The sequence below is a fragment of the Saccostrea cucullata genome, unplaced genomic scaffold (genome assembly GCF_032062105.1).
Source record: "Saccostrea cucullata isolate Sc308-1 unplaced genomic scaffold, CSIRO_AGI_Scuc_v1 ctg1493, whole genome shotgun sequence".
NCBI lineage: Eukaryota > Metazoa > Mollusca > Bivalvia > Ostreida > Ostreidae > Saccostrea > Saccostrea cuccullata.
The window spans coordinates 101756-129117 of NW_026918572.1; the positions used below are offsets into that span (position 1 = coordinate 101756).

A 27362-nucleotide genomic window follows, 5' to 3' on the forward strand; every position below is an offset into this window, starting at 1 on the left:
GACATTCTGATTTGAAAGGATATTCACAAGTTAAGAATTGCCTACGTATGATGACTTATGGCAGATAAACCTCTTTGACACCGCCGTTCTATGACAATTAATTAATCAAAAATGAACGACATTGTTTCAGATGTTGGTAGGTAAGCACGTTGTTTACTTTAAAGGGCTAACATTTTGGTTTCATAAAATTACATCAGGTTTCAATATCAAAGTCAAAATGTCATACGTATTGCGTAAATGTGGATAAAATATTAAAACTATGTCTCTTCTGAAAAAATCAAAAATGTTCAATATTTCAATAGCTCTAGGTCAAAGTCAAGAAAACATATGTCATATTTCTTTCATAAAGGTGTACATGTAATGTACTTGTACTTTTAAAATACAAAAAACCCATCTTTTAACCATCTCTTCCGATTCAAACGTTAAAACAGTCTCCCGGTGCATATTTGCCAAGCCAAATCCATCCAGTGTTTTAAAAGAAAATTGAAAACTCATTTTTATAAATCAGCATTTGATTAACTTTTTAGATTGATCTATCTATTGAATTTTTATTTGTTTTTCTTAACCATTATATTTTTAAGTCCTTGTGACTGTATTTTTATTTTTATTCTATATCAAAACAAGACATTTTCAATATAAGTCAAATTTTTATTTTTAAAGTAAAATATGCAATGTTCTATGTACATTCTATGTAAAGCGCATTAGGTCGATATTTTTTATTATATAGGGCCCTATAGAAATTTATATTATTATTATTTTTATTTATTATTAATATAGTGTTAACAAATGTGAAAGCGGCTGTCAATTAATGAAACAAAATTGTTTTTTCAAAGTAAAAATACAACAATTTTGCTGTTAAATAGTTTGATTCGATGTTATACACAATATAATAATTTTCATACGAGAGTACCCTATAATTTATAGTAGTTTACGAAAATTTTCGGTTAGGGCACATGTAATCCGATCTTCCATATCTCTTACTTAATAATTATTGTCCATTTTTGTACATAAACATCATCTTCTCTTTAGTTAATGTTGGAATTGCCTGTTTCTGTAGAAATGAAAATATCAATATGAAGTAAATGCAGTAAAACCGCTATTAAATGTCTAGTTAGCATTACCTCGATCATTCCAAAGTTTATTAAATATATATGGAATAGAATACGTAAAATATATAAAAGTTCATAAAATATGTAATAACTTCATTACACTCTTTTTAATTTTTTGTCTGGAAAAGCCAGTCTTTATATTTGAAATAATAGCTCAAAGTTTTATCGATAATGCTAAGATTTCATAAAAACTTTGATGTTAAATTTCGCTCGAATATCTGATTTGCTCAGAAAGAAAGTTGTTTTACCCTGTCAGGAAAAGCATTGCAAAGTAAGGTCCATTGAATTGAAGACTTCTGTTGTATTCTGTGTTATCTGGATTTCTGGAGTGAAAAATGATTTAAAATTAAAGACACTTGCAAAATACTCAATGTACTAGTATTTAAAGTCAAACCAGTGCCTCTTGATAAAAATATTTTTTACAACAGTTTCATCAAATATTACAAATTATGGAAAAGATCTCAGTGCTCGTCTATTCATCATCTGGAAGATCTATGGTCGATACAAAGACCATGTCATCAATTGTTAAGACAAATACTGACTGACGTTTTTGTCCATACTGTATTAGTTAAGGTTTTTAAATGTTTTGACTTTTGACATGACCCCTTTGTTTTGATTGCATATAAATTAATGACACTGTTAATTGTATTTCTAGACAAGAGGCCCACGGGCCTTATAGGTCATCTGAGTATCATGTAACAACTTTCCAGAGATCGTATTTGGTTCGTGTTTTAATCCAAAAGCCATGAAATTCACAAATTTTGAAAGAGGCACCATTGCTTTTCAGAGGGCAGATTTCAAAGCATTGATTTATTTTTAGTCAAAGTACCCCCATGGTACCCCTGACCCAGTGGCCCTGAATTTATTTATTTTGACAGAGGCCCCTCTCTTCATTATAAGGCCAGCATTTTGTTTTTATGTTTAGGTTTAGTTATGAACATGAGAATAAAAAAGTCCCGAAGGAAAAGGAAATAAAAAAAAATGATAAATCAATTGTACATTCTTTTTTACGCTATTCTAATAGGCTCCTTACCACTGGACACATAATGCTTACAAATAGGAAAGTAGAATATTTAATTGCTTGTTTCGTCATCTGCCAGTTTGTGCCAGTTATATAAATTTTGTGATGTTGGTCAATATATATTTTAAAAAATCAATTCTTTAAAAGTCTTTCAATATATCTTCATTTTTTTAGTATGTGTTAGGTGAATGTGTAGACATTGTTCTAAAATTTACTTGATGCCTAAAATTATGATTCCTATCATAAAACAGACAGGGAGTATTGGGGAGTACGGTGAATATTTTTTCCATTAAGTGTAAAATAATTTCTCTGGCTGATACAAATGATACTACATGCCTGTATATATTTGTATATTCTTGCCTTTTAATAGATGAATATTTTTTTTTATTTCTTCAGGTTATTGTTCATTTCTTCTGACTTCAAATGGACTTAACTTCTCCCATAGTTTTATTCATTCCATCTGATGCATAAGCAACCCTTATCTAAAGAATGATGCTTAGACTGTAAGCTATAACAGAGACCTAAACAATGTCGCTGGCAATATGCAATAGCTACCACGGGCAGTTTAAAACCTGGGGGAGGAAAATAATTTACAGACAGAAACTTTTGAAACGAATACATAATTATCTCACTAGCATGTCATTGTGCAACAAAGTCGTCAGCATTTTATTTGTCCTTTGAACGGGTGAAACGTTTTGAATGGCACTCGTATCGATGTATTTTACACCAAACCAAGCTATCTTCTCAGATGTAGCTTTATTTAACAGCCGTTTCATCTTAAAACCGGAAGTGCGAGCTCGTAAATTTGAAATCTCGATCCCGACTCATATTTGACATCGGAAAGAAAAAAATTGTTTTATTTTTTTCTGAAAATTAAAAACCTTGAGCGGAGGCTTTGTACAACTGAAAATAAAATAAATCCTGGCCTTAAATATGTAATTAGATCATTAGCATATTAACCAGGAGCAAAGGATAAGATGTTCACAGAATTCATGCAATTCACTATATAATCATTAGAGCCCCACCCTTAAACAAGAACCCCTGACCCTGGGGCCATAAAATTCACAATTTTGGTAGAGGCACTCTTGCTCATCATAACTATGTACTTAGTTAGTTTATTTAATACCCAGGAGCAGAGAAGAAGATTTTCAAAGAAATAATGTATTTTCACTATATAATTACTAGAGCTCCACCCTAACACCAGAACCCCTGACCCTGGGGCCATAAAATTCACAATTTTGGTAGAGGCACCCTTGCTCATCATAACTATGTACTTTGTTGGTTTATTTAATACCCAGGAGCAGAGAAGAAGATTTTCAAAGAAATAATGCATTTTCACTACCTACTTATTTAGCCCCGCCCTGGCACTAGAACCCCTGACCCCAGGGCCATGAATTTCACAATTTTGGTAGAGAACTCATTGCTGATTACAATCATGCAAACAGTTCGATTGCTTGATGTCCAGGAGTAAAGAAGAAGATTTTTAAAGATTGCATTTATTTTAGTGGTTTTGGCCCCACCCCTCAGGCCCCAGGGGGGCAGGGATCATGAAATTCACAATTTTTGTTCCTCTTCACCCATAGATGCTTTATGCCAAATTTGGTTGAAATTGGTTCAGTGGTTACAGAGAAGAAGTTGAAAATGTTCAAATGTTAACGCACGACGCACGACGAACGACGACGGACGAAAACGGATAGCAATAGGTCACCTGAGTTTACTCAGGTGACCTATTAAAAAGCAACCATGTATATTTTTCCCTTATCAAGACAAGTCATATTCCTGTGTATCATTATGCTTGAGCGATTATATCTTTTGAAACTTCGAAATGACATGTGCCATGTGGTGATCTCTTTTCGTCTTTTAACATGCATGATGTAAAATACTTTAAATCACTTATAAATGTATGTTGTCTAGTCTTATGGAAAGAAGAAATGTCTATACTACATGTATTTTGAAATTTTATCGTTTTTACAATTGTAAATTGGTTTATTTGACTGCAACTTGTCTTACTGTATGGTCTCTACGGTCTTGTTTAAATATTTTCCATCTTTGCATTGCATTATGGTATACGTCCGTTTATTTTACCAGGAGTAAAAATGAACAGTTATAAGGTAACCGTGTGCTCTTTGTCATGATCAGGAAATAGCGGAAAAAATCCGTCGTCAATTTAGTGTATAAATAATGGACTAACAATTGGTATGAAAAATGTCAGTCAGCATTTGACTCAATAATAAATTGTATTTGCTGACACGGTCATTGTAGCGACCACAGAACTTACGAAATGATGACTTGAAGCCAGACTGCATGCTCTTGCGTATCGAATCAATGAGATATATATACTCCGTATGCAGGTGATGAAGCAGCATAAATAAGGGAAGTTGACGATAGAAAAGTTAAAGTCATCACGTTTATCCTATAGCTTGGTTGTTAGATTACCATTAGTGTCATTTTCAAGTAAAATATCCAAGTATGAAACAGAAGTGTCCTTTATTTCAAGCTCACCAGGATATATCGTATCGAGGTAGGAATGTAAATTAACATTATTAATTGACAATACGTCGTCGATATATCTAAATGTCGAGTTGAAGGCCACATCAAGTATTTTCTTTTTTCACGCATAAGATATTAAATAAATTCTGCTTCATATGAATATAAAAATAAGTCTGCTAATAACGGAGCGCAATCTGTACCCATGGGAATTCCAATATATTGTTGGAAGACCTGGTCTCCAAAAACCACATAGATATTGTCAATTAGAAACTGAAGCATTTTCTTAATGTCAACTCCAGAGTACTTATGTGTGCAATCAAAATCTGATTTAACAAAATAATTTTGCAAATGATCAATGATGAGGTAAGTAAATTTAAGAATTCCATTTTTATTGAAGAAGCAGCTGTCAATGATATCAAAAAGCCTGGAATTTAATTTGTCCCGGGGAATTGTTGTGTATAAAGTTGAAAAGTCGTAAGTTTTTAAGCTGTTAATTTTTGTAAAGTCTTGTCATATCAAATTGTCCAAAAGTCTTTAGAATTTTAGACTCATTTATTATTCTATCATACCAAAGGGTGGTTAAAAGGCCTCGATATGTTTTATTTGAAATATTCTTGTTGATTTGCAGATTCAATAACTTTATATAACTTAAATTTTGTATTAGAGAATGTCCTCTAAAAAGGGAGTTATGTCCCTTTTTCTTCTAGAACCACTAAACCGTAACATTTTCTTGGTGTCAGAATTGGGATAGCCATTGAACGCTATCCTGTTACATTTTCTTGCTGTCAGAAGTCGCATAGCCATTGAGCTCTAACCCGTAACAATGCTAATTGTTAGATCCTTATTTACACACTGAATTGAGCAGGGGATGTTCACTCCTCCATGCCACCTCTGAGGATTTCAAGGTCTGTTTTTGCTCTGTTTTTAATTTGTATCGTTTATGGACTTTTGTTAAAGTTCGTTATCTCCATAGATTTGATAGTGAAATTTTAAGTCCTCTAGATAACAGTACGTCAAGCAAGTGTCTTTCAAAGCTCCACCATCTCTGTGTTTCATGTGAAATTCAAAATTTTTGGTTTCCTTTGACCCATAGAAGCTATATGCCATTTTTTAAAAATGGTTCAGCGGTTTCAGAGAAGAAGTGAAAATGTTAAAATGTTAACGCACGGATGAAAACGGATAGCAATAGGTCACCTGAGTTTACTCGTTTACTCAGGTGACCGAAAAATTAGTTAAATCTTGAAACTTGCCTTCACCTATAAAATGGTTTACAGAGTAATGTGCAAATATAACTTTTATAAAAGCTACACAAACTCACGTTCCACTCTCTTCCACAGTAAGAGCACACTGTGCATTGTTGAAGAAATTTACATTCCATGTCTCTCTGCAAACAATAAGAATAACAAATAAATCTTACGAAACATAAATCTTCTAAACTTCTTTTGTGTCAAAACATTTGTAAAATAAAATCAAAAAAGGGTCATCAGTGTGAATAATCCATGGAAATGAGGAATCTTAATGAAGCTTAAAACCCATTAAAGCATTATAAATCAAGAGCAGAGGAAACACGGACTTTTAAAACACCAGAGGTGGGATCAGGTGCCATGGAGGAGTGATCAACCCATGCCAACCGTTCACAAATGCGCGTCTTCCTTGTATTGATCAAGAAAACGGAAAAATCTGTAGATTTCAATGTGTAAATAGCCTTATAATTAGTATAAAAGCGTCAGTAGGTATTCTCTTTAGTGATATTGTTTTGTAGACAAGATAATTCTATTAGGATTTTAAAAATAAAGACTTTAAAGAAAACTGTTGATATTATTGATTCATCAACATGCTTGTCGATAGCATTGTTACAACCACAATTGAAATAACGACCACTATTGAAATAATTATTTCAATAGGTGTTGAGAGTGCATTTCAAATGCAAACATAGGTTGCAACCACTATTAAAATAATGTTCACTTTTGAAATAAAGATTTTCAATATGGATTAAAATATTGATTTCAATGGTGCTTTAAACAATGATTCCAATATATATTAAAATCATTATTTTAACAGTTGCTGACAATGATTTGAATACCAAAACCACATTGCAAGCTTTATAGAAATATCCCAACTATCAAAACAAATATTAGGCTGAATTACACATTCTGTTTTCAGACACAATAAACTAATCTACTGAGTTTAAAATATGATAACTTAGTTGTTTTATGTTTCTTTTTTTGTAGAAATTACATGGACACTTTTTTTTTATTAAACCAACCTACCTTTAATTCAAACATGTATACAAGTGTTTTAAACAAGCTTCCCGTGAATCTTACCGACTTCGCGAAAACGAACAGACAAATCAAGAAAGATCCACAAGACACAAAATATAAAAAAATTGAAATTTTAGTACATTATTTCAATAGTGGTCGTATTTCATAAGTGGTTGTAACCTATGGTTGCTATTGAAATAGACTCTCAACCACTATATAAACAATTATTTAAACAGTGGTCGTGTTTCAGTAGTGGTTTCAACCTTTGGTTGTTATTGAAATGGACTCTCAACCACTATCGAAATACACTGTAATTATTTCAACAGTGGTCGTATTTCATTAGTGGTTTCAACCTATGATTGTTATTGAAATGCACTCTCAACCACTATTGAAATAATTATTTATATTAATTTATATTAAAATAAATATTTCAATAGCGGACGTTATTTCAATAGTAGATCCAAGATAGCATGCCTCATTTAAGAATATATCGGTACGTAGAGTATCTTTTTGCTTATCCTCTGTGTGGCAGACTCATATTTTTATTTATTATGCACATGCACATAGCATAATGTATATTGCATATGCATTTATTCATTGATTATTTTAGCTGAGTCAAATAATTATTCTTGTAATCTGTAGTTAAGTGTACTGATCTTAAATTGTGTTTCCTGACAGTCCCAATGATCTTCAAGTATCTTTAAAATTCATTGTTTTATTTTTGTTTGTCTAAAGCTTTTGGATTTGATCTTGTTTTTCCCTCCATTTTCTTAATGATTTTGGTAAATTATTTCTCTTATTTTTCTTATTATATAAACTCTAAAGGTTAATATATCATTCTGATTCTATTAAATGTCTATTAAATGTTAAATCTGCAATTTTGCACTAAATTTCCTCAGTCACTTTCTTGAAGTAAATGAAAGTGAAAGTGACACTGTATAAATAAAGTTATGTGTAAATAAACGAACAGTATTTATTTCAACAAGGATTAATTCACGCAAGTATTTAAATCAGTCTGATTGATTTGGCGTGTGTGAATTATTCCATTAACATCACAAAATGTCCAGTTGGAATTCTGCTGTCAGTACAGTATTTAATACGAAAATCTACAAACAATACAAAATAGGAGGAGAGCAAACACAGACCTCCAAAATATCAGAATTGGGATCAGGTGCCATGGAGGAATGAGCATATGACTGTCGGCCGGTTTGATGGATGGATGTATGTTTCACTTATATTACATACTTAGTAGTGTATCAGCCATGATACAGAGTTTTGGACCAGGCAAGACAACATTTGGGAAGTAGGGCCGTCTCGACCTCAGGGTTGAGATATCTCTGTCTCAGCCCGTTGTCAAGGGGCTATTTCACTCTCAAATTTCAATCCATTATTTCTATTTTTGTGTAAATTAAGAATAGAATTTATATAAAAGTGTTAAAGAAAAATTTTTTTCTACACGAACAATAAATTTGATACTTTAAAAATTATTTGTTTATGCTAGAATATTGAAAAATAAAATAGTTTTTAAAAATACGCCAATTAAATGATGGTATTTGTGATGTAAGAAAGGTAATAATTGTTTACGACGACCATCAGTACATCGTGTTGTGAAAAGAAATTGACGCTTCTTTGTTCTGACAGAAAGACAATACAAAGAGTTTTTAAAATGTGCTATATGTTTTAAACATATCGTCTGCAAAACAAACAGTTATTATTAATCCAAGAGGTATAATTTGCAACGATTGGATAAAGAAGTTGTAACCCTGTTTGATCCAAAATAAAAGTAGAGAATTTTAAAGTTTAAGGCATTTAAAATATTTGTGATTAAATTTATTTTGAAACGTCATATTTAAAAACTAGAAATATGTCCATAGGACATGAATACCTCACCCAGGGTATATTAGTAAATCAACATTGAAAATTTGTATTAGTGTATGAAATTTGATCAGAATACCTTTAAAAGTGATGCTGTTGAACTGCTTACATTAGTATGTATCAGCATATGAAGTTTGACACTAATTTCATAAAAGTTGGGTCAAGGTCAAAGGAAAGGTCAAGGTCAAAATGTTGATGCAGTTGCATATCTCTAATCAATATGTATCAACATATGAAGTATGATAAAAATATCTAAAATGATGTCTTCATTTAAAACAGACTTAAACACAACTTGATAAAAGTGAGGTCAAGGTTAAATACGCAGTTATGATAAGGCTGTCCGAAGGCTAAAAATGTCTTTAAAATATATTTTTTATTCTGAGCTAGATTTTAATTTCAATATGTGATCCTTGTTTGAAATTGCAGTCAACTTGAAATAACAGTTTAATCAGTATTCTGTGATGTCAGATGACTGTGTTGATCACGTGACGGATATTTTTGATATTCTTAAATGTTGCACAAAACTCGCTTCGGCACAAGTGCAAAACAAAATTATTGTGCAAAGTGTGTTACATAGAACGATTCATCGTGATCCCTGGTACATAAAAAGTGCTGGGGGAGGTTTAATTTTTACTTCTTAAGAAAATATTTTACGATAAATCAAAATTACAACTGTAAGAAGGGGTATTTTCCACTTTTATCGCGATTAATACAAAAACGGATAAACTACATACGATCCCCCCAGCAAAATTCAAATAGAAGACATACTTCTCTTAAAGATTCCCGCAGTACATGTATATCTTCAATTTATCCTTGTCTTTCAATTGTGCCAGTCCAATATAAACACGATTCATAAAATCTAACTCTGTCTACGGAAGTGTAAGGGGAGCTTTTCAAACATAATCTTTTGCTATTGCTTGAATATGTGCATATCGGACAAGCAAAAGGATTGGAGAAATTTAAATATCAAATGTTAAACATTATAACAGCACACACGAGCTTAAAAACAACCCTTACTCTTGAATTAAACACAAGTCCCCATAATAAATCTACATGCCGTGAATTAATTATGACACTTTCCCCGTCATGTCAGCTCAGGTATGCAGTGACTTGACGTCATATTCTATTATGACGTCATATCTAGGTAGTTCAGAGAAGTTACTACAGTTTGAACAGTTTGATATTTTATGGGCAGCCTTATCCTAGCTGCGTAAAAGGTCAAGGTCAAAAATGCTGATGCAGTTGAATTGCTTACATCAGTATGTATTACCATATGAAGTTTGACACTAATTTCGAAATGTGAGGTCAAAGAACGGGTCAATGTCAAAACATTCAACTGCATCAACATTTTTGACCACGACCTTTCCTTTTTTCATTTATACAAAATTTTATTTACATAAAGTGAATGGAATCGGGAAGCAGGCAAAGCCTAATTTAGCCCTCTCTCTTTCCTTTGACCTTGACCTCACTTTTCTTACGTGAGTGTTAAGCTTAGTTTTAAAGGTACCATTCAAAAAAGTGTTATCAATCTTCATATGGTGATACATACTGATGAGAGCCACTCAACTGCATCAACATTTTTTGACCCGACCTTTATTTTGACATTGTCCTCACTTTTCATAAATGAGTATTTAGCTCGGTTTTAAAGATACCATTCAAATGGTGTTATCAGATTTCATATGGTGGTACATACTGGTGAGACCTATTCAACTGCATCAACTTTTGTCCTTGACCTTGCCTTTGACCTTGACCTCATTTTTCCTAAATTAGTGTCAAACTTCATATGCCGATGCATACCGATGAGAGCATTTCAACTGCATCAACATTTTTTTTTATCTTGGCCTTACCTTTGACCATTACCTCACTTTTCTCAAATTAGTGTAAAACTTCATATGCTAATGCATTCTCATGTAAGCAATTCAACTGCATCACTCTTCAAGGTATTCTAAAATTTCATACACAAATTCGAATTTTCATGTTGCATTACTGATATACCTTCGGAGGGACATTCATGTCCTATGGACATATTTCTAGTTTTTCTTAAGAAAAAAATTAATTAAAATACTGTCATATGTATCTGTCCTTTATGTGATATAATGATATAAACATACATGATATAAGCAACAACATATACTGTTTTGATCTCGTCCTTGATATAAGCCCTTGGATGGTCTCTGCCCGCGTCCTCCGGATTTGGGCCGATACCAACCGCACGGGCTGACACCAGGATCTAGATCAAAACAGCAGTTTGATTCTATATATGTCACTCTGTGGTATTTTTTTATTTTTTATTTCAAGCTCACTAGGATATATCCTGAAGACATTAATGTCCCATTTGAATCGATTTGGAAGAGAAAGCTTTAAGTTCGATCGATTTTTAAACCCCATAAGCTATTCACTAACAAGTTAATTGAACAATGATATCATTTCGCAAGTTCAGCAAATGCAATCTATAACAAGAAGACATTGTTGTAACCATCAATTGTTGCCCGGGAAATAAATAAAGTAAAATATAAATAGAAATGAGGTTTCATCATCAACCCGCTTCGATATGTATGAGAAAGGGATGCATTTAATGATGGATACGATAGTCGAGGATATATTGCAAACTTACAGTCAGATAAAAATCGAACAAAAACGACACTCATTTTAACCTTTATCAATTCCTTAAGTAAATATTGGACGCATAAAATATAATTTGAAATTAGACTCATGCATTATCTATTTTCAATAATGTATTTTATCATGTAGAGTACGTTTTTATGCGATAAGTAAAATTCGATGTTCTAAAAAAGGGAGTCTTTCTTTCTTTCGATAGTAAATGATTAGTAACTTTATATATTGAATATAAAAACATACATATTTTTAAAAATTCACTCATGGAAGTGAAAATATTTTGTATCTCAAAATTTATAAAGGGAAAGAACTTTCTGATTAACAATCTTTTTAATGTTTAGAAAACGTTTAATTCTTAATAACTTCTCCAACCCCAATCCCCATACACCAACACTTACTTTTTTGTATAGAGCAGCCCGGTCCTTCGGGCTGCAATTAAGTCGCACGCTGAGTTGTCTACTTTTTTTTATTTCTACCTTATCAAAGAAAGGAGCCTATAGCAGATGTGATCGGTAGACAAGGAATTTGATCTTGATTACTGTTCATTATCTCCTTATTCAACAGCATTTTTTTTCACTAGGGTAATGAATATTCTTTCAATTGTTTTAATAATTTTTGAAACAAAATCCTCCAAAGGAGGCCCCTGCAGACACCATGCTGACTGTGTTATCTGAATATACATAAACACACACACACAAACTAGCAATTTACTCCCAAAAACGCATTGGCACGATTTTCATTTTTTTTTAATTTATCATTGTAGTAATTTATTAGCTACGACATTAAAATTCCATAATTTTAAGTAAAGTGACACAATTATATATAAATACTAGATGAAATCCCACCCAAGCTAGGAATTAAATTTGTACTACTGCTGACTGATCGATTCCAATAAGAAGACGTATAGTTTCTACTGACAATTTATTACCTGTAGAGGCCTAAAGCAGGAAAAATGGCGTTATATAAAATCACATTGTTAGTCCTGGAGTAAAAGAATTCGTCAGATCCTTTCTTTGTCCCTTTTTAAATTGAAAAATAAGAATGTACCTCACTGACATTTTTGTTCTACACGTAAATTACACTTTTGATACCTATTGTACTATTTTATTACATGCTATAATAAGGTACTATGTTTCCATGAAGGATAAATGAAGGGAATGTGAATATTTCATTGAATTTGAGGACATTGTTTTTTGAGGGGGGCATCAGTTGCAGTAAAACCTGCTACAATTTGAATGAAATATGATATCTTTGAATATACAACTTTTACATGATAGGTATGAACAAAAACATTTTTTATGGTTATTTTCTCTTTAGAAGGTTTATTCTTATTAAGGTCTTTCGTTACAAACGGAAGACCTTATAGTTTTCGTTCGGTTTCTATTTCCCTAATATTGTTATGTTGCCCCGAACCAAGTCGGGGGCGACATATTGCAATTGTACGCATGTTTTTTGTTATACGGGTTTTTTCTCGGAGATGGCTGGGACAATCTTCTTGAAACCTTCCACAAAGGAGGATCACTGGTTGTGGTTGTGTTGTGTGGTCACTCAGTTTCAAAATGGCTACCGTTGCCATGGAAACCTGCAAAAGCGACAAATTATGTCCACGACTGTTCCCTTTGGTCCCTTTGTCATTCGTCATGAAACTTTACTGCTTAAATGGTTAGTATCTGTAATTGTGCATGTTGCATTTAAAGATTGCAAATTGTCAATAGTTTCCACGGAAACAGGGGAAGAGTGAAAATTCCTTTTACTTTGATTTTTAAATCAAAGTACTGAAAATACTGAAAGGAGTGATACGAGTTGAGGGTTTCCAAGCTTAGCTTATAGGAACTGTTTTAGTGATAAAACGCAGCACAGTTAAGGTTACAAATGGAAATATCGACTATTTTTTTTTAAAATAAAAAATACATATTTATTAGGATGGGCGATTCTTTTTAGGACTTTACTGATATAAAAAAATTTTAATGTGGTTTAAATCTATATGTTGGGGACATTTAGATTTTTTATTTAGACTTGTCATGTCATGTCGACGTCACATGACTTTAGCAATTATACTTGCAATTTAGAGGTCATCTATAAATTTCGATATTGCAAGGGCATAATCAAGTTCAAAATCTTAGTTTAATTTATAATCCTTTTCAACACCATATGTAGTTTGTGAAAAGTGACGCGAACCTATATAGATTCCCATTTTCAATTGCTAAAATTTAATTTGTTGTACGGCAGGTTGAATATTTTGCTGGTCAGCTACATTAAATATAGGTATAATTAATTTATTTGCAAGATTTCAAGAAGTTCGCAGCACTTTTCAAATATCTTAATGCTTTTTGAGTCTAAAATCTTGACAATATACATTGAGGGTATGCCCTTGCAATAAATTGATTTATTAGGGCCCTACCATTACTTTGTCAAAGAATCTGCATAAAAACACATGTTAGTATCGCTTGTCTGGAGAATGTACGTACAGTTTATAAATAAAATACTAAAATAGACATCGCATCCAAATTAACGGCTTTTTATTTAACTGCAAATAATAATTTATTTGAGAACAAAGACATTTTTCATTGTACAAAATGTGACTTGATCAGCCTTACACTGTATACGAACTGCGTCATTTTTGCGAGATGACGTCACATTGACAAGTGCATTGCGATCGATACAACGTTTATATACTGTTGTGTGGGATTTAACAAACGACAAAACTGCATGTAATAGTAAGTTTGTATATTGTATACAGCTATCAAGGTGTTTGAAATAGGAAATAATTTCATTTTGTGGTATTTTGAAGAACATATATTATGTGTGACGTCATAGTAAACATTTCCCGTACAAATTAGGCCCTGCCTTCTTACTGTAACCTTAACTGTGCTGCAAAAAAATGAAAGTCTTGTCCAGTTCGTGGGCAACACAAGCTATTGCTTGCAATAGCAGACTTTCTAGTTATTTTTTTCTTACCGATTTTGTGCACGCGAGTTCTCTGAAATGGCTCGGTGGATTTTCAAGAAACTTTTAGATCTGATAGATATTGGTCTGAACCTTATTGAAATTTTTTTATATGTACGACGTCACTTCCAGCCGTGAGATATGGACGATATACTGATTTTCAGAGGGTCAGCTTGTCCTGACAATCACTAGAAAACGAATAATATATTGACTTGAGATTTTCAAGGAAGGTAGAGGAAGGATTGTAGAATTGCTTTTTTGATTCTATATCTTTCCAGCGCAAAATAATTTGAAGTTCACCTGGGCTCGAAAAATCGACCCACAAATATATCGCAAAATTTTATACGTTTTCTTTGATATCTTTGTACCTGTAAATGATTTGTTAAAGGATATATAATAAAAATTGTTAGGAATTACACGTTCCTTCATTTGAAAAGAAGAAAAAGGGCCTGACCCCTCAAATAAAGGGTATAGAGGGGCCAGAACGCTTTGATTTATAACTCTATAACTATCAAGATTTTGTCATACATTTCTTAAGCAAACATGTTTATCTTAACAATCTGCAACGATATATTGTAAAATTATGATCATATGTTACGTAATAAGGGGCCATAAGGGGCCAAAATGCTAAATATTTGCTTCTTTATATCTCGGAAAGGAGAAATATGTTGATAAGCAGTATTGAATAAAAGATGCTCAGAATCGTATTCTTAACAATATACAATCATTCATTTTTTGCAAAACGACCACATTAAGGACTTGAAGGGCTGTATATTTCTATTCTACATAGCTTGAAAACGAAAAGAAATTTATGAATAGTTGTTAAACAAATCTTTCCAATCATGAGCTTATCATTTGATATGAAGACAAAGGGTCTGACCCCTTAAATAAGGGGCCTAGAGGGGCCAAGACTTTCATCTATAACTTTTAGATACTGTTATCTAAATCAAAAGAATTTCATCAAAAGAGAGAAAGCTTGATATTATTATGTTTTAAGAAAGATAATAGTCAAAATCAGATCTCATCTAATCGAAAAATCGGACGGAAGACCTACTCGTTGCTCGCAACGAGATCTCATCTAGTATTCTTACTATATTCTTACTAGTTTTATTTTAAGTTGCAAGAACTTGTAACCAATCCCTGTGTATAAATTATACAACAAAATATGTTCAAAACAAATACTATATTCAAACTGAAGTTCAATATCATTATTTTCTTTGTGATGCATATTTTACTTATAAACATTTATAGACACAGCTTACTGAGAATCATTCGATACACCAATATATTCATACCTCTAAGCATTATCAATTGCTTTGCCATGATTATTTTCAAGATCATTCACATCAAAGTTTTTTAAAAAGGAAAATATATATGTAGTTATAAACATCTAAACGTCGACTTTAATGTCCACTGACGATCTAGAAATCTCAATAAAGACTTCAGACAAATTCGTAGTTTGCTGATTGGATAAAAGCTAATCATATGACGTCTGGAAATTTTCTGTTTTACGTCTCCGTCAAGGTGTAATATAAAAATCGGGCACGTTCGAAGCGCTGTTATTATAAATAACGATTCCGTTATCGTTGTAAATAACAATTCCGTTCGAAGCGTTGTTATTGTAAATAGAAACGATTTACGCAGGTAGTAACCGTAGTTTAGTTAAATTTCTTTATACTGTAACGATATTTTATGTTGATTGTTATTAGATTAATTTTTTTTTATATTGAAAAATACTGATAAGAACGAAAAAACCGCCTACTGCACATTGTACATCTACAATTCTTGTGTTAATTTTCAATTTCAAATAGCTAGGTCAATGTCCTACTTCTCATGCTAGTGGCCCCCTGAGTATTTCTCAGAAAATACCTCAATTTTTACAAGCAACAAAACTCATTTTATATTGAAATAGTATAGCAATGGAACAAAGTTGCTTCATGAAAAGAAACGATTAGACTTTAGTCCATAAACTTGATAATTATCACAGTCCAAATTTCCTCTGTCATATTTATATTTCTAATTGATCATTTTGTTCTTAATGCAATAATAGGGGAGTATGAATGAACTCTGATGCAGGCACTTCGGAATTTATTTGAAAAATTAACTAAATTTAAAGTAAGTTTAAACAAGTTTTGAAAAGTAAAATGATTATTTTTGAGAAAAAAATAATTTTCTTAAAAGTGGTGCGTTAGCACATTAATTGATCAAAAATAGCAAGCAGTGGTTGTAGTATTTAGGCAAAGGAAATTTTATACTTACATCATTGTGTTGCAGTTATTCATTTCTCCAGATGAGTTGTGAGGATGGCCAAGAGCACAGAAAAACACTTGTCTTCTATCAAAAAATAAGTAACTGTTTGAAAATAAAATGCTTCACACATATGAAAATGCATGTACTGTATAGAAGTATAGATGTAATATTCTTCTCATGCTAGTGGCCCCCTGAGTATTTCTCAGAAAATAGAATCTCCGAAAAATCAAAACCGCTCTGTTTAGGTTACAAACGCAGTATTTATCACTTGGAGTGTTGGTGACCATGTAACTATTAATCATAAGTTCATAACATAATTTTCCTCTAGTCAATGTATTATGGCGTCATAAAATGTATCATTTTCCTCATATCCTGTAAATTCCTTTGAAAATGGCTTAAAATATTTCATATAGAGTACAACCTCTGATCCAAAAAATTCAAATATATAATAAAAGATCTGTTTCAGAAGATCAAAAATAATGTTTTATTTTTTGGATCGTGGGCTGTGCTCATATTTTAATTCTTTACTGCAGGTAATTAATACGCATGTTTTTATGTAAATTTCAAGAACATAGCAAGTTCTCAAAGCCTGTTTTCAAATATCCGGTTTCTCAGAAAGGAAATGAAAGCACAATGTGACTACTTTATTTTGATATATGAAATGGGAAAAAGGGTGATAGCTAATTAACTGACATAAGTGCAGGGCCATTTTATGCATTAAGTGAACCTAGCTCTTTAAACCTTTACTCGGAACAGAGCAGTGAGGAATCCTTTGTGTTCCAGCCCCTATTGTGACACAGGAGCTTTGTATATATTGTCTTATGCGCTGGACGGGTCTCCACGTCAAGCATTGAGATTCAAATCCACAACGTATGAATCGACTCCTTACTCCGAGACTATAGAGCACACGGTTTAACCACTACTTAACGCCATGTTTTCCATAATTGACATCAATAAACCAGACTTGATAATGAGTTATAATGGTATATTAGTAGAGTGTTTCGGTGACAGATTATACCTCATCAGGGGTCCCATTCAAGATATTCCATGTTTACTGTAAACTTGATTTTATCAATAGGTCTCATATATGTTTTTATTCTTACTATACGCAATGAAAGGCTCCGATTTGAATAAGCATGTTGCATGTTGGGTCTGCTTCCAATTAATTCCAGTAATTGAAAATAGGCCTTTTCAATCCTTTGACGCGAGGGTTAAATTTTTTTTAACCATGACGTGTGGATGTCTAGACTTTGTTTTTTCTGTATTTCTTAAAAAATATTTGTCTTTCCTTCTGTGTTGTTTCTTCAACTATTGGGTTAATTTTTTTTCATCAGAAAAGATGTCCCTTGAAGTCCCATAGAATTGTTTTAAGAATTGATGGGTCGTTAGTATTTCTTGGGTGCCTTATACATTTTTCTTTGATGAATCCTTTACTTTAAACATATTTTATTGAATAATACAATACGGATTTGGCAGCATGCAAGGCCTATGTACAACCTCTCCTTGTAAATAGGTCAAAATACAATAGTAAGTAATAATACATGTACATGATAATCAATAAGATGATAATGAAAAATAAAGATTCACAATGAGGTATTATTTATCAATATTATATTGCAAAAAAGATGACAACCCCCTACCTGTACATATTATTTACATACTGTTCATAATGACAGTGTAACAAGTAAAAGTAAATTTGGTTTGATGAAAAAGGGATTAAAATTTGGAAACCTTAACATTTGTCACGTAATGCCAAAAATTGAAGAAGTTAAAATCCTGCTTCAAAACAAACAAGATCTTAATATCCTAGGACTTTGTGAAATCTTTTTGAATGATAACATTAGTAATTCTGAGTTGAATATTGATGGCTTTGAAAAGATCGCACTTTTGTGTTTTCTAATGGGGAAATTGTTGATAATTTACAGGATATTGCAAATACTTTTAATAACCACTTTACGGATATATCTGAAAAGCTTCTGATGAAAATGCCTAAACATGATTATGGTCCTAATATAATATGTAATTTTGTAAGGTCTAAGCTTGATGAGAAAACCATCTTTAGTATTCATCAAATTGAGGAAAGTGAAGTTTTTAACATGCTAAATTCTCTAAATATCAATAAATCAGCTGGTATTGACTTTATTTGGCCGCATCTTCTTAAAGTCGCATCCAAATATATATATATATAAACCTATAACTCATCTTATTAATGCTAGCATAGTAAGTGGTATTTTCCAACAAATTTAAAACAAGCCAAAGTAACACCTATTTTTAAGAAAGGTGACAAAGCTGACCCGAATAATTATCGTCCTATTTCTATTTTACCAACTATATCTAAACTGATAGAAAAACATGTAGCTAAGCTAATACAAAAACTTCACTAATGAATTTGATCTACTAATACAATCCCAGTCGGGATTTAAGGAACTACATTATTGTCAAACTTCACTTACAAAACGAAATGCAATGGATCTAGGTGAACTAATCGGCATTACATTTAAAATCTTTGGGCCCAATTTTGAAGGTATTTCCTTTTATTTCTTTTAAAGGATAAGTGGAAATTCCGTATAAGTTATATATATTTTCCGTATAAGTGGAAATTCAAGCGAGACGTAAATTTGGCGACGTCCTCAAAACTGGTAATTATAATTTATTTTGAGTGTGATGTAATTTTTACAAAATCTAAGCTTTTGCAAATAAAACGCAATTTAGCGATATTCAATTTTAGCGATCTTAACATCCTTGCCATGCCAAAATAAAATACTCGATAAAATTTCTGCTTATATTGTATATGTAAAAGCAGCCTGGTCTTAAGGACGGCAATAAAATACGATCTGTTCGTTATCCTCAGTTTTTTTCATTTGGAGAACTATTCTCAGATTGATGGAATATTGTTGATATAAATATTACTGCTGTTAAAGACCAATCTATCAGATCAATGTGAAAACGTATTCGCCAAAATGCAATGTGACACCAATGAAGTTGCTTTGGGTGCAATCATATTCTAAAAAGAAGTTTAATCAATTTGTTTTTTTTTATAAATTAACATGTTTTGCTGACATACAATTCCGTAAAAACATAAAAATGACTGTAAATGGAGGTCATTATGTGATTTATATAATACATGTACAATGCATGGATCTTAACTGACGTGAAGTGCTTTAAAGATTGGTAGTAATGCTTAATTGTTTTCACCATTAAACTGATTGCAGAATTTAAGAGAGAAAGATGGTATATCAAGATACAGCATACGTACCCAGAGTTCATCTGGGGCATCGAATTCATTTGTATCCCCTGATTTGGTGACCTGTTGAAAATATACAAAATAGATGTTTAATACATCTCTTTAGGAATGCGTCATTTGTCGGCATAAACAGTTTATCATTGATTCATATGCAGACTGACGTTTTTCATACCAATTGTAAGTCCATTATTTATACACTGAATTGACGACGGATTTTTTCCGTTATTTCCTGACAATGACAAGGATCACACGGCTGGTGTGACCGGTCAGCAGGGGATGCTCACTCCTCCATGACACCTGATCCCACCTCTGATGTTTCGGAGGTACGTGTTTGCTCTGCTCCTATTTTGTATTGTATTATAGACTTTGAGATTGAATACTGTTCGTTATCTCCATATCCTTCCTTTTTCATCGTGGATACTTTATGAGTCAACATACATGTACGTACCCATAGTTATAGAGGGGCATCGAACTTATCCCCAAATATGGTGACCTGTGGAAAATATGCACAAATCGGTTTAATATATCTCTTTTGAAAATTTACCAAAATCTAAATCTTTTTTGTGGTCACATTGTTGGAGCATGCTGTAGACATTTTTAATTCAGTTGGGAAAAAATCAAGAAAAATTATTTTATTCATCTTAATTGATTTTCCTATTTAGAAAATAGATAAACTTCAGATTTAAATACGAAGGTAGATATAATATTCATGTAATAGCCATAATACCATTACATTGCACTTCTCAAAAACCAGGGGCTCGTAACATAAAGCTTGCTAAGTGTTTGACTTAAGTATAGGGTCGTAAGTACTTTTAGGTATAGACGTTACGCGCGATGTTGGTGCTATTTTACAATTTTAGAATCTGACCTATTAAACTCATCGGTAATTTTAAAAATATACTCGCAATATGGGTAAATTTGGTATGCTTGGATAGATTTTTAACAGAACTACCTGATTCTAGCTAGAAAATAACATTTAGATAATTTTTATGTAAAATGTTTAATTTTAAAACACATATAAAGGGTATTTTAAGCGTGTAACGCGTTACATTTTTTAGTAGGGATCGCGCATTTTTCGTGTGTAGAGCGTTCATAAGTAAATCTAGAATTTTCATTTTCCTCACAAAAAAGGAGCAAAACCATGTCGTTTGTGACTTTATTAACAATTTTGCATTAAATGTTGGCAAGAAATAGAAAGCGGTAGTTTTTACAGATGAAGAATCGGTAACGCCTGTAATTAAAAACGTGCATATGAATATACACAATAAATTTACTCATTTACACGAAAGTTTATATAGAAACAAATTATATCAAAATAATGTGCTTTTCCTATAAATTTGAAATATTTCATTGATGTTGATATTAAACTGCATGATTTGGAGCTAGTAATTGGATTACAAGTTCAACAGAAATGTCCAGCGTCTAAAATGACGTGTAAAAATAAGACAATGCTTTTTTTGAGTCGTTAAGTTATAGTGTTTTCCCCATCGAGTACAAGAATAATTGAATGTTTATAATGTGCTACTCTAAATGTTTAGATTGAATGTCAGATTAATAAATTTACTCCATTAATTAATATTTTATGCAACATTTAGGAGGTTCAACATATTTGTCCAGTGGACGTTCTTGACGCGTAAAATTCGTTCTGCTTCAACGTCAATACATTGAAATGCGTTTAAGACTGCTTCGAGTAATTAACAGAATTTATCATACACATACATATCCAAAGCGCCCTTTATGTTCATTAGTTGAATTATAAATAGCCTATTACTATTTAAACTTGTATTTCAAGTACAAAGAGATAGCGATGGGGTACCAGTCAAGCAAGTAACACTATAAGAAGCTTTACGTCAATTTTTCCATAATGCTATGAAAGCGTAACGTCAAACGTCACCAACATCACGCGTAACGTCATAATATTAGGACCTCTCTTAGTACTACTTAAGTATATGTTAAACCGTAACATAAAGCTAACTTAGCTAGGTCTTAGCTAAGTTAAACTTATGTTAAATATATTTCATATGAGTCAACCGATGGTTTTTGATTTAATATAGATATATTGCTAAAAGTGATTCAGTTAGGGTTTTAATTATTTACATATTAAAGTTGACGTCCTTGCCTTTTGGTTTAAGTTAGATTAGATTTCGTATAAAAAATTATAATTATGTGATAAATTATTTGAAATATTTAGAAACAAATACTGCATTGTCAGAAAGTGGCGATCTGCCGTTCATTGTAAATGTACGACGATTGTTTCATCACCTGAGATGTTTTCAGTTTACCTTTTGTAACTCTTTTGTTTTGACAAATTTTCACTTACCTTGTTATTATCGAAGACAAGAAAAGATAATCAACCGTCTATCTACTTAAAATAGAAACACTAAAAAATTCATTACATGTTGAATTCTCGCTATATATCAGGCCATGCATATCAGAAGCAAAATCTGCAGAATTTTTATGATATTCTCATTTGCAATTTAATCAAGGATGCAGAAAAAAATTTAGGGAATATTTTTTCGTATGTCTCCACTTATCAGCGACTCTCTCTCTCTCTCTCTCTCTCTCTCTCTCTCTCTCTCTCTCTCTCTCTCTCTCTCTCTCTCTCTCTCTCTCTCTCTCTTGTTTTTAACATTATTTCAACTCATATTTTCAAAGTGAACATACAAGTATAGATCCCTGGTTTATTACTTTGCTCAATTTATTTCTATAACCGAGGTCCCACAAATATCAGAAGTATCCCTTACACTAAAAAGTTATTCAGTTAGGGTTTTATTATTTACATATTAAAGTTGACGTCCTTGCCTTAGGTTTAAGTTAGATTAGATTTCGTATTAAAATTATAATTATGTGATAAATTAATTGAAATGTTTAGAAACAAATACTGCATTGTCAGAAAGTGGCGATCTGCCGTTCATTGTAAATGTACGACGATTGTTTCATCACCTGAGATGTTTTCAGTTTACCTTTTGTAACTCTTTTGTTTTGACAAATTTTCACTTACCTTGATATTATCGAAGGCAAGAAAAGATAATCAACCGTCTATCTACTTAAAATTGAAACACTAAAAAATTCGTTACATGTTGATTTCTCGCTATGTATCAAGCCATGCATATCAGAAGCAAAATCTGCAGAAGTTTTATGATATACTCATTTGCAATTTAATCAAGGATACAAAAAAATCAGGATATTTTTTCGTATGTCTCCACTTAACAGCGACTCTCTCTCTCTCTCTCTCTCTCTCTCTCTCTCTCTCTCTCTCTCTCTCTCTCTCTCTCTCTCTCTCTCTCTCTCTTCTGTTTTTAATATTATTTCAACTCATATTTTCAAAGTAAACATACAAGTATATTAAATTTTGTATTTACACGTATGTTGTATCAGAAGTGATATAAGAATCAGTGATCACCCCGCCCCCCCCCCCCCCTCAACGAAAAGTTAAATTCTTAAATCAGCGTCAAATAGAGATCATTATTTTTTTTTAATGCATAATATGAATAGAGGACTGTTTTAACATCGAAAGTCAACATTAAATAATTCTTAATATATGTACAAAAAGTTACGATATACTTAAGTCACCTCTACTGGCCGCCTAAGTTTTGCTAAGATTGCCAAATCTTGGCACGCTTCTAGTAACGGTATGAAGTTTTAGACTGTACTAAAGTCGTACTTAAGCACGGTCTTAGACTAAGTAGCCTTTATGTTACGACCCCCAGTAGTTTATATATTGTGCCATTATTAACACTTATTTTGTCCAAACATGATTAACATAATTCATACCATACCTTTTGTTAGTATACTGAACTCGACTGTAGAATGTTCCTGATCAATATATTCTTATATATATAATTATTTGTAGAATCTTCTTCGTGCTTAGTAACACAGATAAGATAATTAATTGGTGCATTTACTTGTGAAACATATATGTTTATATAGGAAGCGCAAAAGTGCGCACACAAAAAACATGACATTATATTTTCTTCTTCATCGCAATCGTCAAAGAGAGTTAAAGATACTGAATGTAGTTTGTTCCCCATTCATTTGACCTTGTTATATCAGGTAGAGTGAAGACATTCTCCTTTTTTTGTTCAACACGTTTGTATACAAAACTATATAAGGAACCGGTTACATAATAATACCAATGCTGAGGCAGCCTATATGGCATTCCTATAAACGATAACTCATAAATCGGCACTTAGTTGGTCATTTTTCGCACCTGAGTTAGTCAACTGCATAGGATTAAATTTTTAATGGGTTGATTAAAGATATGTACATGTATAAGTTAATATTTTTTTTGATAATTCCATGTGCCTATAAATGAATCTCTGAAATGGTTTTACTACATGTGCAGTTTGAAAAAAAATTAGTTGAAAGGTCTATATTCTCCGTATGCATATAAAACACAAAATGTGTAACTTACTTTTTAAAGCGATAAGTAATATTTAATGTTCCAGAAAAAGGAACCTGTCGTTTTTCGACAGCAGAAAATACAACATGGTATGTGAAATATGAAACACACGTATATTTTAGAAGATTTTAGAAGATTCTTAATAGAAGTTAGCACACTGTGTATATCGTAATTTATAAAAGAGGAGAGAACATTCTGATGTGAAATCTTTTTAATGTATAGTTAAACTTGAATTATGAATAACTTTCACTACCTCATCACCATACATCAACACTTTATCTTACCGTATAAGTGGAAATTTTAACGAGACGTAAATTTGGCGATGTCCTCAAAACTGGTAATTCTAATTAATTTTTAGCGTAATGTAATTTTAGCAATTTAAAATTAAGCTTTTGTAAATAAAACGCAATTAACTTTTAGCGATATTCAATTTTACCGATCTCAGCATCCTTGCTTATAAATTAAATTAAATACTCGATAAAAATTCTGCTTATACTGTATATGTAAGAGCAGGGTATTAAGGACTGCAATAAAAATACGATCTGCGGATGTTTAATACCTAGCGTAAAGGGCCCTACAGTTAGGCCTTGTCTTTTGTCGCTCTCTAATTTTGTGCTTTAGCCACCTCAAAATTTTGACGTAATTTATTTAGTCGGACTTAGTTAAGCCCAAATCTATGACTTTCAATGAAATAAGACCCTAAAAGTTTTTTTCGGGGTCCATGTCTATTGCCCTATTTAAACAGTTAGATTGGCATTGTTTTAAATTTTTTTATAGATCGATAACTGTTCGTTATCTTCACCCTTTACACTTGGAGAAATATAATATACAGTTATTTACTGAGTACGAGGGCAACATATGATTTGTTGGACCTGTAGGTCAAAATGTTTACCGAGGCCGCAGGCCAAGGGCAACATTTTCATCTTCAGGTCCAACAAATCATATGTTGCCCGAATCCCAGTCTATAACTGTTTTGTTGTACCCTTCAGTGCTCACTTAAAATTTAATCAATAAACACTATATTATCAAATACCTTATATGGTAGATAATGGCTTAATCAGTAAATATAAAACAATAGCTGAGAAAGAACAAAATTATTCATATTTTCATTATAACAAAAAAATTATTTATCTCAAAACATACTCTTCCCTTCTTTCATGCTAGTAGCAACAACTTTTGCAGCTATTAACTTCGGCTATTTCCTTGTTGCCGATATTGAACGATGATTAATTACTTGTGATGTAGCTGTGACGTTGCGGTCTAACAATTCTTATGTTGGATCGGCAGACGGGTCAATATTGAAATTGTTAAACCAATGTAATTAACATTTCTGTTGTTGGACTTTTTATCAGTAATAAATATAAAGTTAGCTATAAGGGTATAACAATACGATTTGTTGGATATTGTGATTATAAATATTACTGCAGAAAAAGATTGATCAATTAGATCAATGTGAAAACAAATTTTGTATTCGCCGAAGTGCAATGTGATACCAATGAGGTTGCTTTGGGTGCTATCATATTCTTAAAAGAAGTTTAATCCATATGTTTTGATAAATTAACATGATTTGCTGAAATACAACTTCGAAAAAACACAAAAATGAATGTTAATGGAGGTCATTATGTGATTTATGTAATACAATGCATTGACCTTAACTGTCGTGAAGTGCTTTGAAAATTGGTAGTAATGCTTAATTGTTTTCACCATTAAACTGATTGCAGAACATAAGAGAGAAAGGTGGTATATCAAGATACAGCATACGTACCCATAGTTCATCATGGGCAATGGATTCATTTGTATCCCCTGATTTGGTGACCTGTTGAAAATATACTTAATAGCAGTTTAATACATCTCTTTAGGATTGCGACATATATCTATTCATGGTAGTTACTTTATGAGACAACATACGTACCCATAGTTATTGAGGGGCATTGGCCTTATTCCCAAATATGGTGACCTGTGGCAAATATTCAAAAAAGCAGTTTAATACATCTCTTTTCAAAAATTTACAAAATTCTGAATCTCTTTGTGTGGTTACATGGTTGGTGCATGCTGTAGATATATTTAATTCAGTTTGGGGAAAATCAAGAAAAATTATTTTGATTCATCTTAATTGTTGTTGTTGCTTAAAAAATAGATAAACTTCAGATTTGTATAGGAAGTTTAGATAAAATATAATACCATTACATTGCACTTCCCATAAACCAGTAGTTTATATATTGTGCCGTTATTAACACTCATTTTGTCGACACATGATGAACATAATTTATTCTATACCTTTTGTTAGTATACTGAACTCGACTGTAGAATGTTCCTGATCAATATATACACTGTGGGGCGAACGGCGGGTGAAATCGAACAACAAGGGATGCTTACTCCTCCTAGGCACCTGATTCCATCTCGGGATTTTCCAGGGGTCGGTGTTTTATGTTGACTTGATAAATTTGTATAATTATATTTCTTAAGATCACTGTTCGTTATTCTCACCTTTTCCTAACTTATTTTAAAGATGGTTTACTGAGGGTGTTTTCTTAACTTTTTAAAAATTTTTTTTTACTCATATTGAGATGCTACAACATGGAGAGCTGCAAAATTATTGCTTTAAGCAGTGAGGGATAATCTTTGTTACACCAACTACTGCGACAGGTGGTCTCGGTTTATACGGTCTCATCCAAAAGACTACTCTCCAAGTCCCGAGTGGAATTGATACTCTCGTCTTAAGGATCAATCCTAAAGAAAACGCCCTTACCTTTATGCTACGTGGGTGACTTGTGAGAGTATAATTCACGAGATTTTAAATTATCACAAGATAATCAAAAGATGTTCTGTATGCAAGCAGTAATAAGGGATTTTTGTTTGAAATCGATTTCTCTATGGTATGTTAAACTAATGTATGGCTTATAGTTTACTTTGGGTGAGCGAAATAGTATGTCAAAGTTAAAGGGGGTATTCATGCCATCTTGTATATATTCTAGTCTAAAGAAAGAAATACAAAATCGCACCTAAAACATCACCAACCCAAGTCAAAAGTTTAAGTATTTTTTTTCCTTTTGTTAACATTTTGAGGGAAATAAATCACGTTGGAAGTGCTCAGCTGCAGTTTTCAAGAGTTGAAAATTCAATAATGATGATGTTAATTTGATTTGTA

General features: G+C 32.1%; 1 protein-coding gene across 1 annotated transcript; it reads right to left on the reverse strand.

Annotated features, from left to right (window-relative positions):
• Positions 1 to 708: 708 nt before the first annotated feature.
• On the reverse strand, positions 709 to 26236 carry LOC134268049 (uncharacterized). The gene is made up of 8 exons (XM_062750262.1): positions 26127 to 26236; positions 25980 to 26030; positions 20261 to 20305; positions 19825 to 19875; positions 16578 to 16652; positions 5939 to 6004; positions 1358 to 1432; positions 709 to 1051 (listed from the first exon to the last, which is right to left on the reverse strand). Exons 1-8 carry the CDS (start codon positions 26144 to 26146, stop codon positions 1030 to 1032), a joined length of 405 nt encoding a protein of 134 aa, XP_062606246.1. The 5' UTR covers positions 26147 to 26236; the 3' UTR covers positions 709 to 1029.
• Positions 26237 to 27362: the final 1126 nt, after the last annotated feature.

Excerpts from the sequence above, each read along its gene's own strand:
- LOC134268049 (XM_062750262.1), bottom strand. The coding sequence starts at position 26,146 with ATGCCCCTCAATAACTATGG. Across the intron at positions 19,876-20,260 it reads ATGCCCCTCTATAACTATGG|GTCACCAAATCAGGGGATAC; the intron begins GTACGTACATGT and ends TATTTTCAACAG. Across the intron at positions 1,052-1,357 it reads GCAATGCTTTTCCTGACAGG|AAACAGGCAATTCCAACATT; the intron begins GTAAAACAACTT and ends TCATTTCTACAG.